General features: G+C 43.6%; 1 protein-coding gene across 20 annotated transcripts in view; it reads left to right on the top strand.

The window, feature by feature from the left end:
- Positions 1-14,590, top strand: part of camk2g2 (calcium/calmodulin-dependent protein kinase (CaM kinase) II gamma 2) — a 76,160-nt gene that overhangs the window by 18,907 nt on the left and 42,663 nt on the right. For all 20 annotated transcript variants that reach the window (XM_018766263.2, XM_018766262.2, XM_018766261.2 and 17 more), the window contains exons 3-5: positions 8,814-8,873; positions 12,167-12,221; positions 12,871-12,936. In XM_018766263.2, the coding sequence (XP_018621779.1) occupies positions 8,814-8,873; positions 12,167-12,221; positions 12,871-12,936 (181 nt within the window). The remainder of the gene's footprint in view (positions 1-8,813; positions 8,874-12,166; positions 12,222-12,870; positions 12,937-14,590) is intronic.

Here is a 14,590-nt window from a genome sequence, read left to right as displayed (position 1 = left end):
TAAGAGAAGAGAGGCCCGTTATGCAAGCAATTGTATTCCCACCTTCTTGCTAAACCTGGGATTCACCTAATGCACCTCTCTGCTGCTGGGAAGATAGTTGTGGGCAGGAGCCATGCTGGATTGCTCTGCTCCATGGGGGAGTTCCTCCCCCATAGGAGCTCAGACTCTGCTTTTCCACATAAGATTTTCTATTCCCCACCTTTCTCCCCTGTCACTATGTCACTGTGTTTCTTCTTTTGCTCTCTTGTTCCTCTGTCAAATTACTGTCACTGCTTTCAGACTCATTGCACTAAGGGTACCCTTGTCCCAGACAGTGCAGCTACATCTCCCTCTATTGCAGCTTACCATTTATTGGGTGGGGCTTTCTGTTTGCTGGGTGGGGCTTGAGTCACCTTTAAGCTTCCCAGGGCTGCACTGACCTCTCCCTCAGCTGTGGGTAAGTCTCTTAAATCTCAGATAAACATGGTAATCTCTCAGCGATTTCCTGCTCATCTGCCTCAGCAAGGCCGTTGTTTGTGTCTCCTGAGGCCTGCCTTTCCAGGTGACACACTCTGTGCTGTTGTGTCCAGGTGGCAAAAGGCAACAGCTCTCCGTTCTTGGATTGTACACATTGTCTATGTTCCATTGCAGTCCTTCTCCCTTGTAGCTCCATCCCTGCTTCTTTAATAGAACAGAAATGAAGCTTCAGTACTTAGAAACATTGCATAATGTGTGCTTACATGTATGCCTATGTATATTTCTGACAGACGCTCTGTAGGTGTATGCTGGTGCTGATGCAGTTTTACCGTGGCTGAGCATCTGCACAAATGGTCGTGAAGTCCTTGTTGACACCTGTCTCGGAATGATTGGGACGTACTTGCAGGCTTTGATTAAAGTAGGCACGCAGTGATCACAGCTGTACTCACTTTAGACCGTCTGCCCTTTCAGCCCCAAGTTCTTGACACACCCTCCCAATGTTGGCCATCTTTCTTGAGTAGAGAACCTGGTATGGCACAATACTGATGTCGTTTCATGGACTGTGCCCTGCTAGCATGGGAAGGGTTACAAAGGAGTCTTGTGTTTTTTGTCTTCTATGTATGCATGTAAATCTTAGAATTTCTAATTTAAACAGCTGGGTGTTTCTGCTAAAGCCTGCATCCATCAATCCATTAATCCATATACCATAATCAGCAACTGCTTGTCCAGTACAGGGTCACATTTATTCGGAGTTTGTCCGAGAAGCATAGGGTATGAGGTGGTATACGTACCCTGGACAGGATGCTAGTTTAAAACACGGCAGTCACACTCAGTCACGCACATGCTGTCTGTAACTTAGTCACCAGTTCACCTGAGACATGTCTTTAGACTGTGGGAGGAAATGTGATGGCTGGGACAACATGCAAACTCCACACAGTTTGAGTTGGATCCGAACCCACGTTCAAACCGACAAACCAAAAGCTAGAAGGCAACGGTACTACCCTCCGCTAATTATGTCTCTCTTCTAAAGCAGTACAAGGTAAATGCCTTTCTCAAAGGTCCTGAAGGATTTACCTTCTTGCCATTTAAAATTGCAGTCTAATTGCTTAAACATCACAGCCAAGCTGCTACAGTGACAGTGGGGGAAGTGGGCTATGTGAGCTCAGTTGTGTCCCTGTGCACATTGTGCTGAGGCTTGGGTTGTCTGTGTGGATGCTTCCTCCGGCTGGAGCGCTTGTGCTTCCTCATAGCCTGCAGATTCCTTTGTCATGTCAGTGGCATCCGTAGTTTCTGTAGAAGTGTGTGTGTGGTTTTTTTTTTTTTTTTAAAAATTTATTTTTTTAATTTTAAACTTTTCTGTGGTGCCTTTAGAAAGCAGCTGGCTTTGATCACGGTAACTGTGTTGAGGGAAGGATTCAAAACATTGGTGAACACTGTGGCCCGGTGGAGTTCTCCCCCTAAAACACCGCTTGCCACAGCCTCTGCGGGTTTGTCGATGCAAAGCCTGTTTATTAAACGTAGAATCAAAGCTTGTCTGCCTTACTTTCCTCTGAACATAGTGATGTACGACGATCAAGGTATGGCGCGCTTTTGCAAAACGGTGAAAAATTCAACCCCTTTCTCCCTCGGATGACTCTCATTCCCACAGCACGGAAAATCTTGGCAGATGCCACAGAGGAGATGAGAGCTGTGTTGTTTTCTGTGTACCTTTTGGAACTTTGGGCACTCTAATGTGAATGCCACCCAAACTTGGACACTTCTGTTTCCAACACATTTATTTCTTTGTCTTCTTCTTGCCTGAGAGGGTGCTCAGAAACCCTGCAGCTCTAGCAGGCCTTGAGCAGGTTTAGCAAAGCCCCACTACAGACCCAAAGGGATGCTCAGGATCACACTGGAGATCCAGCTGGCTTTGCATGTGGTGTGTTATCAGAGTTGGCTATAGGAGTATGACAGCCAAGAAGTCTGTATTTGCATAACAGCTGCTCACAGCACTTGGAAAGAGTGTAAACCTGTACCAGAGCATTTTCCTGCAGTGTTATGTTTGTTTAGTAGAAGGAGTGGGTTTGATATACAAGCCTCCTTTGCTCCCTTCTGCAGAGGGCGTGTGATGTGCGAGAGGATGAGAAGTCACTCTCTCCACCAGCACAGTCTCAGGGACCAGCAGAGAATTACTTGGCACACACATGCTGGATGTGCTGCAGGGGTCAGCTGAAGTCCGTTTGATAGTTTCATTCAGCTTAGTGGTGTGTGAAACGTGACGTGAGCTTTGTGCGTGCGTGCGTGCGTGCGTTGAGTACCTTTGTGATTGACCAAACTTACCTGTGAATCTCCTGAAGCATACGGTTAGTTTTGTGCTGCCTCCGCCCTAAGGATGCATGCACACCCAAGTGCTATTTGTATGATCCATGCAGTAGATGAGACTGTCACCCTGATCCAGAGAGTCCTTGCTGTGGAGGCCTGAACTCTACAGCAGCATGACATGTTTTTGTTCTGGGAAATTTTGCAAGGTCAACTGATCTGGGTAGAAGTGCAGAGACATTGACACCGCATGACTGGCAGCTAATGATGATTGCTTCATCCTGTTGAAATGTACACACAGCTACATACTTTGTTTCAAGGTCATCACTTGATTCTCCCACTTCTCATGGATCCCATATGCTGATTTTGATCACCGAAATGCAGTGATTCCAAAATTCCTGATCATTTATGTTCCCACAGTACCTCCCTTTTGTAAATCTGGTGAATATTTCATAAAACATGCATATGTATTTCCCTGAGATCAAAAGGTTGTCAGTGAATCTCAAGTTGCAAGATTTTTTTTCCCCAGCTTGATAGGATGTTGGTTGTTCCTGGAACCCACAGGCACCTCCATCTTCTCCCCAAATCCCCCTGTTAGCTAGAGAAAACTATGGCAGTTAGTTTCTTCATTGCCAGCAATCAATGATGTTAATCTGCACTTTCCCCATAAGGTTGTGATTTATTTAATTCAGTAAGAAAACAACTTGGCTGGACTGTGAAGTACAGGCTTCCTTTGTATAATGAAGGCTTGCTATTGATTTATTTATTTATTTAAAGTTGTAGGCACATGTAATTTCTACTCTTAACAGTTGCATAACAAGTATCAGTCATACGAGAAATGTTTTTCATTGAAGAACAGAAATTTCAATTTAAAATACGTGACTTGGCAGTGAAGAATTACCTACCGGTTTATGTATCTATAGTATCTACTAGAATTACCTACCAGACTTGGTAAATGTTATAATGCATAGAATTCTCCTGAAGGACCACATGATTTGATCATTTAATTTACTATTTTATTGCAAATACCAGCTTGATAAATAGCTCAGCACTGGGGGATTACAAGTGATGACATTACCTAACAAGACAATTCTGAATGTAATTAATGTTCTAATTATAATAAAATTCTTTATCTAGCACATTTAAGAGCAGCTTCTCAAATTAATTCAAAGATACTGGATATAACTGTTAGGGATTTTGTAATATTTTTAAATTGCAGCAGTATAACAGCAGAATCCAACAAAATAATGGTAAAATAAATGAGGAAAATGAGATCGGAAAGAGCAAGCAAATGTGATGCGTATAAGTGCTTTTGAACAACTTTTGAACTTTAGGTGTCTAAAGTAGTTCTAATGTTAGTTTTCAATTTCTTTGTTTAAATTGATTCATTTAGCTGGCTCTTTTCTCCAAAATGGCTTAGTGTTAAGCTACCTAGAAGTGTTTATCCATTCATACAGCTTGGTACTTTTTTATTGGAGCTATTTAAGGTAAGTATCTTTGGGTCCAAAGGCAGCAGCTCTAACACCTACGCTAGCAGGTAGTTAAGAAATTGGCATGTTTGAGGAGGGGAAAAAATGGGGGAACCTTTTTTCGTTCAGAAACACCTTTATTTTTTCTATTAGTATTAATTCTAATTAACTCATTTTACAAGAATTCATTTTACAAGGAAATTTCCAGGAAAGAATTATGCTTATTTTCTGAGGAAGCCTCTATGCAGTGGACCAGCTTTGCACATGGAGTTTCTAAAGACTTGAATACTTTCTGGAAACACTTTCCTTCTGGCCTGGTAAGGTGGATGTATTAGGAGTGTGGGACCCCCTCTTTCTGATGGACATTTCTAATAGCTTTAAGCAATTTGTTAGCAGCAGAGTTAAGGCAGGTGACTGGCTCTGGTAGGAGCAACCCCTTAAATTACTGTCTTCTCAAAGGACCATTGGTGATGTGGCAGGGGGTGAGACTGTGCGGGACCCTTTGATGCTAGGGACATGATCATTTCTTAATGTGGTGTCACTGTGTCCCCTGCGTTCTGGGAAAGGGATAGTGTAGTGGGTGATAGCTTAAAAAAAAAAAAAAAAAAAAAAAGGGGGGGGGAGAAGCTAAACGGGCAAACACAGTTGTACAGGCATGTGTAGATACAGTATGTGCTGTGTTTCAGCATGCTGGGTATACAGATATGTACACGTGCAAAATGCAGCAGTTTGCTCTGTGATGCTCATAGGGAGATGGTGGTACAGGAGCATAGGGCTGAGGTTTCCACTGGGAGGGATGTGTGAGTGTGTGGTTGCTCCCGATAGCCTGTGTGGGTGTCAGAGGTCATGTTGCGTTCTGCTCTAATCCTGTTGGCGTTAGCATGCTGTGCTCTGTGTGAGAGAGGATCTAATCCACTGCTGTAGAGGAGACGGGAGGTGGTCTGGGTGGGTTGAGCCTAGATCTGAGCTGCTGTAGATCTTCATGTGTGGCCTAGAATTCTTCAGGCCGCGTGCATGTGCGTGTCTGTTTACATGGTACAAAGACCACTGGTCCCTGTCAAGGCCATGCTGGATTAGGACTCAGCATTGCGGCTAACCACCTTGATGTAGCAGCCCTCGTTTCTTGCAGAGGTCACCTCCAAACACTCGCTTGGCTCTTTCTACTTCGATTTAACACATATACACAAGAGTGGCTAATGTAGATGCTGGCTCTGATTATTTATGTGAAGAACACAGCTAGTATCTCTGTTCCTGTTCATTTCCTTTTAAGTCTCACTCCTTCCCACTGTGGCAGTAGCAGACAGTGCCTGATGAGGACAAGGATCTCAGAGTACAGAAAGAGAGCAGAGCTTTCACTCTCCACTGGCAGGTGTTTCACTGGCGGTCTGTCTCGCAGAGCTGTTTAGCTAATGGCTGCAAATTGTGCCAGAATCCCATCTCACTCTTTAGGTTTGTGTCATTGCAGTCTGCTCCTTGCCAGCACATGTGCTTTCTACTTATCGGTTATTAGAAATGAAGCTTCATCTCATTTAACGGACTGCAATCCCCTTTACGTAATGCAGACTGCCTCTAGATCCAACTGCATGCCCACACTGCTTTTTGGGTGGGTGTTTGGCATTGGGCTGCAGCAAGCTTGGCCTGATTGCAGATTGAGAATGAGCTGCGTCTTGTTGCGCATTGAGGACTGAGCTCAGTGCGCAAGGCACTGGGGCATTCTAACAGCATGTTCTAACCTTAAACTTGAGTGTCTCGGTAGTACGTGCAGTATATAAAGGATTAGAAAATGTGGCCCAGTTTTATTCAAGACTAGGTGATTTGTTTATTAAAATCATTAAGTAGAAGCAAAGCCCTTTTTAAGTTACGCCCATACTTCTTGTGTCACCCTTGTGCATGTTACGTGTACATCTTGCTGTGTGCCGTTGTAGTGGCTACACTCGCCAGTTCAGTAGAGTGCGAGACCAGCACCACAGTCAGAATTGGTGGAGTCTCACTGGAGGTCTTGTAGTCCCCACTCTAAAATCATGGCCACAGAAAGAGAAGGGGTAATGCGGGTGCATGATTACGGAGGGACGCGCAACCTCCCTGCCTTCACGCTTGGCTTCATTATGCAGGCATATGGCCCTCATGTATACGCACACATGTCCTCTCTACCCGTCTAACACCAGCCTGTACCTCTCCTTGCACACACGTCTTTTGTATAAATGGATGTGTGCGGAGGGGGACATTGGTGAGGTGATTAAGGAGCCATACACAGGCCCTTACAGCAATCTGTTGTTTGCAGCTTGAGGTGTTTATGAAGTCGGACTCAGGGTACTACACTTAAATTGCTTGAGAACTCCACGAGCTTGGTTCCAGTGAGGATTACGCCATCTGACCAGAGTAACTTCATTGATCTCCTCACGACAGACAGTGTGAAGAACACATTTAGATGCATACAGCAGCCCCTGATGTATTAAAGTACTAATTCAGAGCTCCCGTTTTTTTTTTTTTTTTTTTTTTGGTGTCACCTGTTCCACAGGGAAGCCCCCCAGGAGCAGTATTATGGATACTGATGTCTGTGGTTCCTGACTGTGTCAGACTGTACTGCAGATGTCTATCTGTAAGCTAGGTTATACGAAGTGGAGGGGCTTCCAGGCACCTTTTTCCTGTTTCCCTGCTCGGTTGACCCACTCCAGAGTGCTGAGGTCACACATGCAGGGGTGACACTGGCTTCTGAAGTGAGTTGGCTAATCGAGCTAAACCAATGACAATAACAATAGACAGTCACTGAGCTTGTGGTGGGCAATAACGTGTAGGGGGGACCACATTTCCCAGGAGCTTGCCTTTGTCCAGATCAGCTTTCAGGGAAGTGGCACATGCTTTTCTTTAGTAAGAAACTATATGACCGGAGTGACTGTGTCTGTGACAGTCCCTCAGTCAAGATCCCACTTCACCCCCTTTACTCAGCATGTGTTTTCTGCAGTTGGCATTCTTGGGGTTGCTTGGTGCTGGTATTCTAGACAGTCCATCATCTAGAACTGTAGTGTGAAGTTTTTTTTTTTTTTTTTTTTTTTCCCCCCCCTCTTTTTTTAAGCAACATTATGGGAATGATTGCTTTTTTCCCAGGAGTGCTGTGTGATGAAGGAGAATGGGCTTTGGCCCTTTCAACGTGCCTAAATTTCTGTCTTTTACTATTTCTATTACCCAACCTGCCTTGTGTCAACAGTCCAGGCTGGTGGTGGTGGTGGTGTAATGGTGTGGGGAATGTTTTGTTGGCACACTTTGTGCCATACTTTGGGCACAAGGCAAGCATTGCTTGAATGCCTGTCTGAGTATTGTTGCTGACCATGTACATCCCTTTATGGCCACAATTTACCCATCTTCTGATGGCTACTTCCAGCATGATAATGCACCATGTCACAAAGCAAATTTAGTCTTAAACTGGTTTCATGAACATGACAATGAGTTCAGTGTTCTTCAGTGGCTTTCCCAATCACCCACCAGATCTGAATCCGTTAGTGTAGTGTTCCTTATAAAGTGCTATTCAGTGTATATCAGACTGGCAACACAACTCCGTGTAGTATGATGCTGCTCCCAGTAATAGCGATTAATGGGTTAGTAGAGTTTATTCCAACGACGTATTCACTCAATACAACTTTGAATCCCCGTGTTATGTTGAAGGCATGGGCTGATTTGGAGTAGGGAAGTACAGAAAGCTTTAAGTGGCCCAGGGAGAACAGGGTTTTAGGGTTGGAGGCTAGCAGCAATGCAGCAACGTGTTAAGGGTTTCTCTTGGGTCTCTGGTTTTTCAGACTTTCAGAGGAAGATTTAGGCAAAGGGATTCTACAGTAAAGCCTCAACTTTTTGATTGATCTCAGCCCGCACCCCTTTTCCTTCATCCCTCCTGCTGCCCTTATACTCCTTCGCCCTGGCTAGCAGTTACACTACCCAGGAGCTAAAGTCATTAGTCCTGTCTGCAAACCACTGTGTTCCCATTAATCATGTGGATACCAGTTACCACAGGCTGACTTTATATTTGCAGGTGAGAAGAAGAAGGATCCTGGCCTCAGGGTGGCATATCCCCTAGTTCCAGATTCGGGACTCTCGTCCCGCAGTTCCTTTCACTGAGGCAGAGCTTATTGCTTAGGTTTCAAAGTGTTGCTTTTGTTATGTGTTTGAGAGCTAGTGCTTTGCTCATGCATCGTGTTGAATAGATGCTTCGGTGAATAAATGCAGGACCCCTCTTGGGGCTTCAACCTGTAATGATACAGTTAGAAGTTTTGATTGATACCCTACTGTAAACAGCTTCAGAGACAGTCACCGTTCTGGTTGTGGTTTTGCTGATATTGGTGACTTGTATATCTCTTTCTAGTTGGATCAGCGGGACCTTAGAGTTTTTTCCTTCCCATGGTGCTGTATTGTTGAGGGTCGGTTTTCTGCATAGTGTGATATTATTAAGAGTTAAAATAGTTTCAGCATTCGTGGACCTGTACTTTGAAATTGTCATTTTCCAAATGTGGTGCTCACAAAAGTCATGAAAGGTTAAAACATCACAAGTATTAGTCATTCCTTCTCATTTTGTAATAATTGCACCTGTTTTTTTTCCTTCAGATCACCAAAAACTGGAACGAGAGGCTCGGATTTGCCGCCTGCTCAAACACCCCAACATTGGTAAGTAATTTCCCAGCATGCTCTGCTGCTTGAATGTCTTCAGAAAACAGAGGTGTTTTCAGCAGTTGCATATTACTAGAAATAGTACATATTTTTCTGAAACCAGCATGTCATAAGATAAACAGTAAAAACTGCTAATGTCTTTGAGAAGATGAATAGTTCAATATTTTGATGCTCATCAGTTCAGACTAAATTACTGGCTGGACAAAACAGCAAACGCAATCTGAGAAAGGAGTTTAACTTTGAAGTAACTAAATGACAATTACAAATGCATTTGCAAAAGTGAGTCATATTAGGGTGATTGCCAGTTAGCAGTGTGTCTCAGCTGTAGAAGGGGTCTGACAATTAGCACTTAGACACGAGTTTTCAAAGCAACCTGAGGCAACTAACATAGTTACAAAGAGGTGAATAGCTGGTGCCTGAGTTGCAGGGTATTTCGTGTGTCAAAGGTAACGGTCTCAGAAACAGTGGCAGCACAGGCCAAACACAGATAAATGACATTGGTAAAGAGGAATGGTGGTCGTGAATTGAAGCTCAACAACAGGGAGAGATGGACACTTCACAGGATAGTTGCTTAATGAGACCGAAGTACAGTCTCAAATTACCACAAAATTGAACTAGCACCTTTGTGACTGAGTCTCAAAAAAAATGTATGTTGTGAGCTTCACAAAGCTCGAATTTATAGCAGGGGTGTCATTTGGAAATCGCTTGTATCCAAGGCCAATGCACAAAGACTCATAACCTGGTGTAAGGAGCATAAAATATGGAACCCTGACCAATGGGGAAAAAGGTAATATGGTCAGATGAGTCATCTTTCACCCTAATTTCAACATCTGGACAGATCTAAATTTGGAGAAAACCAAAGGAAGCCCATAATGTCTATTGCCAACTGGCAAGGGATCCGCAAGGACGTGGGGTGCTGTCTTTCTTGTAGGAGTCATTACATCTGATTGCTATGCCTGGTCGTATATCGGCCAATGAATGTGATGCCTTTTTAGAGGACCAGGAACACCGTATGGTGCAAGTACTGTTCCCTCATCATGTTCCCATGTTCCAAGACAATAATGCCATCATACACATTACTAAACAAATTCTAGTGTTTTTTTTTTTTTTTTCGAATTGGATGAAGCCAGATAGTTTCTAGGCCCCCCAGTCACTAGATCTAAATATCACTGAACCTTTATGGGAAGTCCTGGAGCACAAAGTGTGAAGCAAGTTTCTATTTGAGGATTCCAAGAAGGACCGAAGCTGTTCTGAAGGAAAAGCGTGGCCCAGCTCCTTACTAGGTCCTTGGTATTAACATGTTGTTAAGTGTTTCTCTTGTTTGGCACAGTCCCTGTGCGATGATTCTGTACAAACTCAGGCTTCAGTGGTACAACACCTCTGCAACTTATGCGCTTTGCTCGCCTGTGTATGTCAGAGTGTTGTCTACAGCGGGGCCTCATGTCAGGAAAGCGGGATGGATGCAAATGGACATTCAAACTGATGGAGGGCAATTTGCATTGTAGGGCCAAGTCTGCATGATGTCACCTCATGCAAATCTGGGACTCGTAGCGCTTGGTGGCGTTGCAGTCTCCTCTCGCTCGGAGCCTCAGAACTCTTTTCCGTACCTGTCTGGTGGATGGATGCAACTGTGTGTGCCTGCCAGAAAATATACATGTACGTGGCTTTGTGTGTATGTGTTCCTAATACTAAGAGAACAAGGGAAATTGTAAAATAAAGGGTTGGATTATACTACAAACTGGAAGTGTCAATTTTGTTGTCATCTTTCATATTTTTGTGTTCTCGTGTCTTACAGAGGGTTTGTTTGTTAGATTTGAGAGTGTTAGACTACGCGATGATATTGAATTTGTGTGAGGCCATGTTGTCTTTACCCCACCTGTTTCCTCTGGGGAAGCAGGAATGTCTGCTTTCCTATCCTCACAAGGATGTAGCAAATAAGAACTCTAGCAAGAAGAGGTCTATGCAAGAAATATAAATAGGAGCCTTCATAAATTCTGTGGGGGTGTAGGAGGTGGGCTGGTGGCAGGGGGTGCTGCGTGGGTGGCAGCAGGCAGTGGAAAGTGGGGCTCAGAGAGACAGAATGTAATTAAAATGTAATTAGAATGTGCCTGCTGTGGTATGTGTATGAGGTGGAGGGGGTCACACTACAGATTCACCCACGTATCATCCAGGGGTGGTGTTCTACTGTTGGACCCTGGACCTGCAACCCCTCAACCCACAAGCAAACATACACTGGTACCACAGGTCTGTGGCATTAGAGTGCAGTACAGAGCTGTGCACCTGTCTTCAGTACCTAGCCCACACTCACCCTTTCTCCAGTAAGAATGTGCAATAAAAATGCCATCTTTCACTATACTTCTGAATCATTGTATAAATAGTGAACAGTCTACAATGCAGTCCTACAGTTGCTTTGATGAAATTCCCAGCAAAGCCTGGAGGGGACCTGATCGCCATTGTTTCCATAAAGGTATGATAAACATTGCAGGGGTGTGGGTTAGGGTTGACAATGGCAGCTGGCTCTTGTGATCACAGCTCCAGCTATCCTGGTGTCCTGAGGGGCTAGTCCTGTGACACAACTTTTCCCTCCAAAGACTGGGAGTGGTCAGACGGACGCCCCATACCACACAGCACTCTTACGCTGCTACCCCTGCCTAGCCGTCCTTGTCCATTACTTTCTCTCTCTCCTTTTTTTGCTCTCCTTCCCTCCATCTGTTGTTCTCTGCCACTCCCAGAATGCAGGCTTGATTCACCCTCTTTATGACAGGCTGAAGTTGGGTGTGGCAACCAGTCATGGGAGTCCATTTGACCTGGATTAGGCCAGTCTTGCTCTGTTATGCACAGACCCAAACTTGTTTGTTGAAAGCACATTTGATCTGTATCCTCAAGTATTTCCCTTTTCCCTCCCTCCATAAGGTAAAACATTATATTTAATCTCCTAAAACCTGCTGCGATTACAGCGATTCCTTTTGTGTTGGTGGGCTGATACACCTCTCTCCTTGCCCATTTTGGATTGAGGGTGTCGCTGGGGGTAGGGGGCTGGATCTTACTTGGAAACGAGCCTTCTAGGAAGGAGTCGACAGTGTGAGATAACAAGATGACAGCCCTTTATTTTGTCGGTCCTGACGTGTTGCCACGTGATGGGGAGGGTCTTCTGAACCGGGGGGCTTGAGGCCCAAAGTGTCTTGCATCGTGTGCTGTTTTGCTCTTTACCACACATTTTTTTTTTTTTTTTAAGTCCTCTCTGCATTTGTCTCATTCTCCCTCTCCCTTTTTCTCTGTGTGTCTCTCAGTGCGACTCCACGACAGTATCGCTGAAGAAGGCTTTCATTACCTCGTCTTTGACCTGTGAGTATGAGTGCTCTGAGAGGGAAACCCTGACAATGGTGAGAATGTATAGTGGCTAGTACTGATGGTGTTTCATGGATGCAGTAATGCCATCATTGTATTCATGTTTAGGATGGTATATGGAGAGACACTAATTCCGCCCAAACCTTACGGACTGTCCAGTTTTCACTGCGTGCCGCATAAACACCAGTCAGGATAGAGACCTTAGAAATGTCCTTCCAAGTCTGGACGGCTTCTGTAGTCAAAGATGAGCTGCTCTTGGGAGGCTGCCAGTCAAGGGGCTTTATAAGTTTGGGGAGAGAGGGGGGGGGGGGAAAAAAAACTAAAAATCCTGCTCTGGGACGCATCCCTGCTACTCCAAGGATCAAAAGCATGCTGAAGCTGCTAGGCCCTCTTCTAGTTCATAGGGTGGATCAGTGGGTTATTTAGTGTAATGAATAAAGACCTGGACTTGTGTGACCCAAAGGTAGCTGATAAAAGCCACAGAAAAAATTTTTTTTTTTTTTTTTTTTTTTAAATTTTTTTTATTTTTTTAAAAATGCACAGCTTCATGACTGCAGAAAGTGTAAATCGGCAACACAACTGCAGCTGACCTGATGAATAATGTTATCCCTTTCATACTAACGGCCAGTTGTTGTTCTCTCTGCAGTGTCACTGGTGGGGAGCTTTTTGAGGACATCGTTGCCAGAGAGTATTACAGCGAAGCAGACGCAAGGTGGGCACTAGAATGCACCGTTTCCATGGTTACCAGCCTGTAGGGAGCGGGTCAGAGCAATAGGAGATTGGTGCGATTATAGACCCACATGCGCGCACACAGACATACTTTCCCTCTCCTGGAAACAAAAAAAAAAAAAAAAAAATGCATTCATTCATGTCACACTCATTCTCCCAATGAAGAAAACACAAATTTATTTCCCTCCTTGTTGTTGTGTCTGTCACATGTTTAGCTATAAAACAGGTCTAGCTTTTAGTGTAGAGTACAAAAACACGGACTTCTGCATTTCCAGAAATATGTACTTCATTACAGGTATATCAACACACATGCAAAGAAAGAAAGGGACCCTCTCTTTTATGTGTGGCCCTTTGAATAGTTTCTGTGATGAATTGTTAATAAAGAAGAACGTAGCAGATAGAGCTGTAAGCTTTTACAGCGTTTGGCTTCAGTTTCCTACATGAAGTTGTGAAATACAAAACTGTGGCACATTTCGGTATAGTAAAATTAATCTGAAGTGAGGATGCAATTTGATTATTCTTCCTCGTGGCCATTGTATTTATGGAGTGGAAGCCAGACTGAAGCTCAGTGGGGGGAGGTATGTTTTGTGTGATTATTGTGAACTGAAAACATAAATGAGAAGTGAACCTACGATAGGAAGAGAAATTGAAGTCAGCCTTTAAAAATAAAAACTCCTGCAGTCCCTTAAAATAGTCCCAAAAATAAAAATAAACATTTGAAAGGCCTGAAATTCAGTGATTCACAAAAAAATGCATTCACAGTATACACACTTGTGGTAACATGGAGAGTACACAATTATTTCTGGAGCGGTTATTTGTCTTCCTTGTGTAATATTGGTTAATAATATACTTAATTTTCTGTTAAAATTTAATAAAAACCTCTGATCCTGTTTCCAGCTTTACTATGGCCCAGCTCCTCTTAGGTGTGATGTCATTGCAGTGAATTTGACTTTGATTTGTTCGTGTTTTGACAACTGAAAATATTATTTAAAAGTAACAACTATTGCAGTTTACATTTATTAATTTGTTCATTTCCAGTGCAATTCAAAACTAAATAAAATTGCATTTCACAACAGACAAAGCTTTAGGTAGACACATGATTATCAAAGCACACTTACTTTGTTCGCTACCACCAGTTTTGCTGTCACCTATTACATGAGTAGCTGCAGATACACTTTATACACAAAGGCAGTTGTAACATATGCTAAATAAACTTGTATAAATTCACATTACATCATCTGCTAGGAGATCAGGAGAGAAGCCATCCAGAAGAAGTGTTTTTAGATGATTCTTGAATCCTAGGGGGGATTCAGCAGTTCTGAAGAATAGATGGCGTTCACTCCACCACACTGAAGCTCTAGGAGAGATAATTTCATGCAGCTTCTCATGCGATGAACATTCATATGGTAAATAAGCAGGTAAAGCTGGTAAAGAAACAAACTAACTGCACTTAATCACATTTTGGCATCTATGTCTCTCTTCCTGCTAATGTAATGCACACATTGTATTTTCGATGAGATGTACGTCACTTTGGAGAAAAGCGTCTGGTAAATGAATAACTGTAAATGTCACGTAAGCCAAAACTGAGAATCTGTGGACTTTTGACTTTGGACCTCTTGCGAGTGGGGTCATCGGGT

The sequence above is a fragment of the Scleropages formosus genome, chromosome 8, assembly GCF_900964775.1.
Source record: "Scleropages formosus chromosome 8, fSclFor1.1, whole genome shotgun sequence".
In the NCBI taxonomy this organism is placed as follows: Eukaryota; Metazoa; Chordata; class Actinopteri; order Osteoglossiformes; family Osteoglossidae; genus Scleropages; species Scleropages formosus.
Note: the sequence above shows the minus strand (reverse complement) of the source record. Positions and strands in the feature narration are given on the sequence as shown.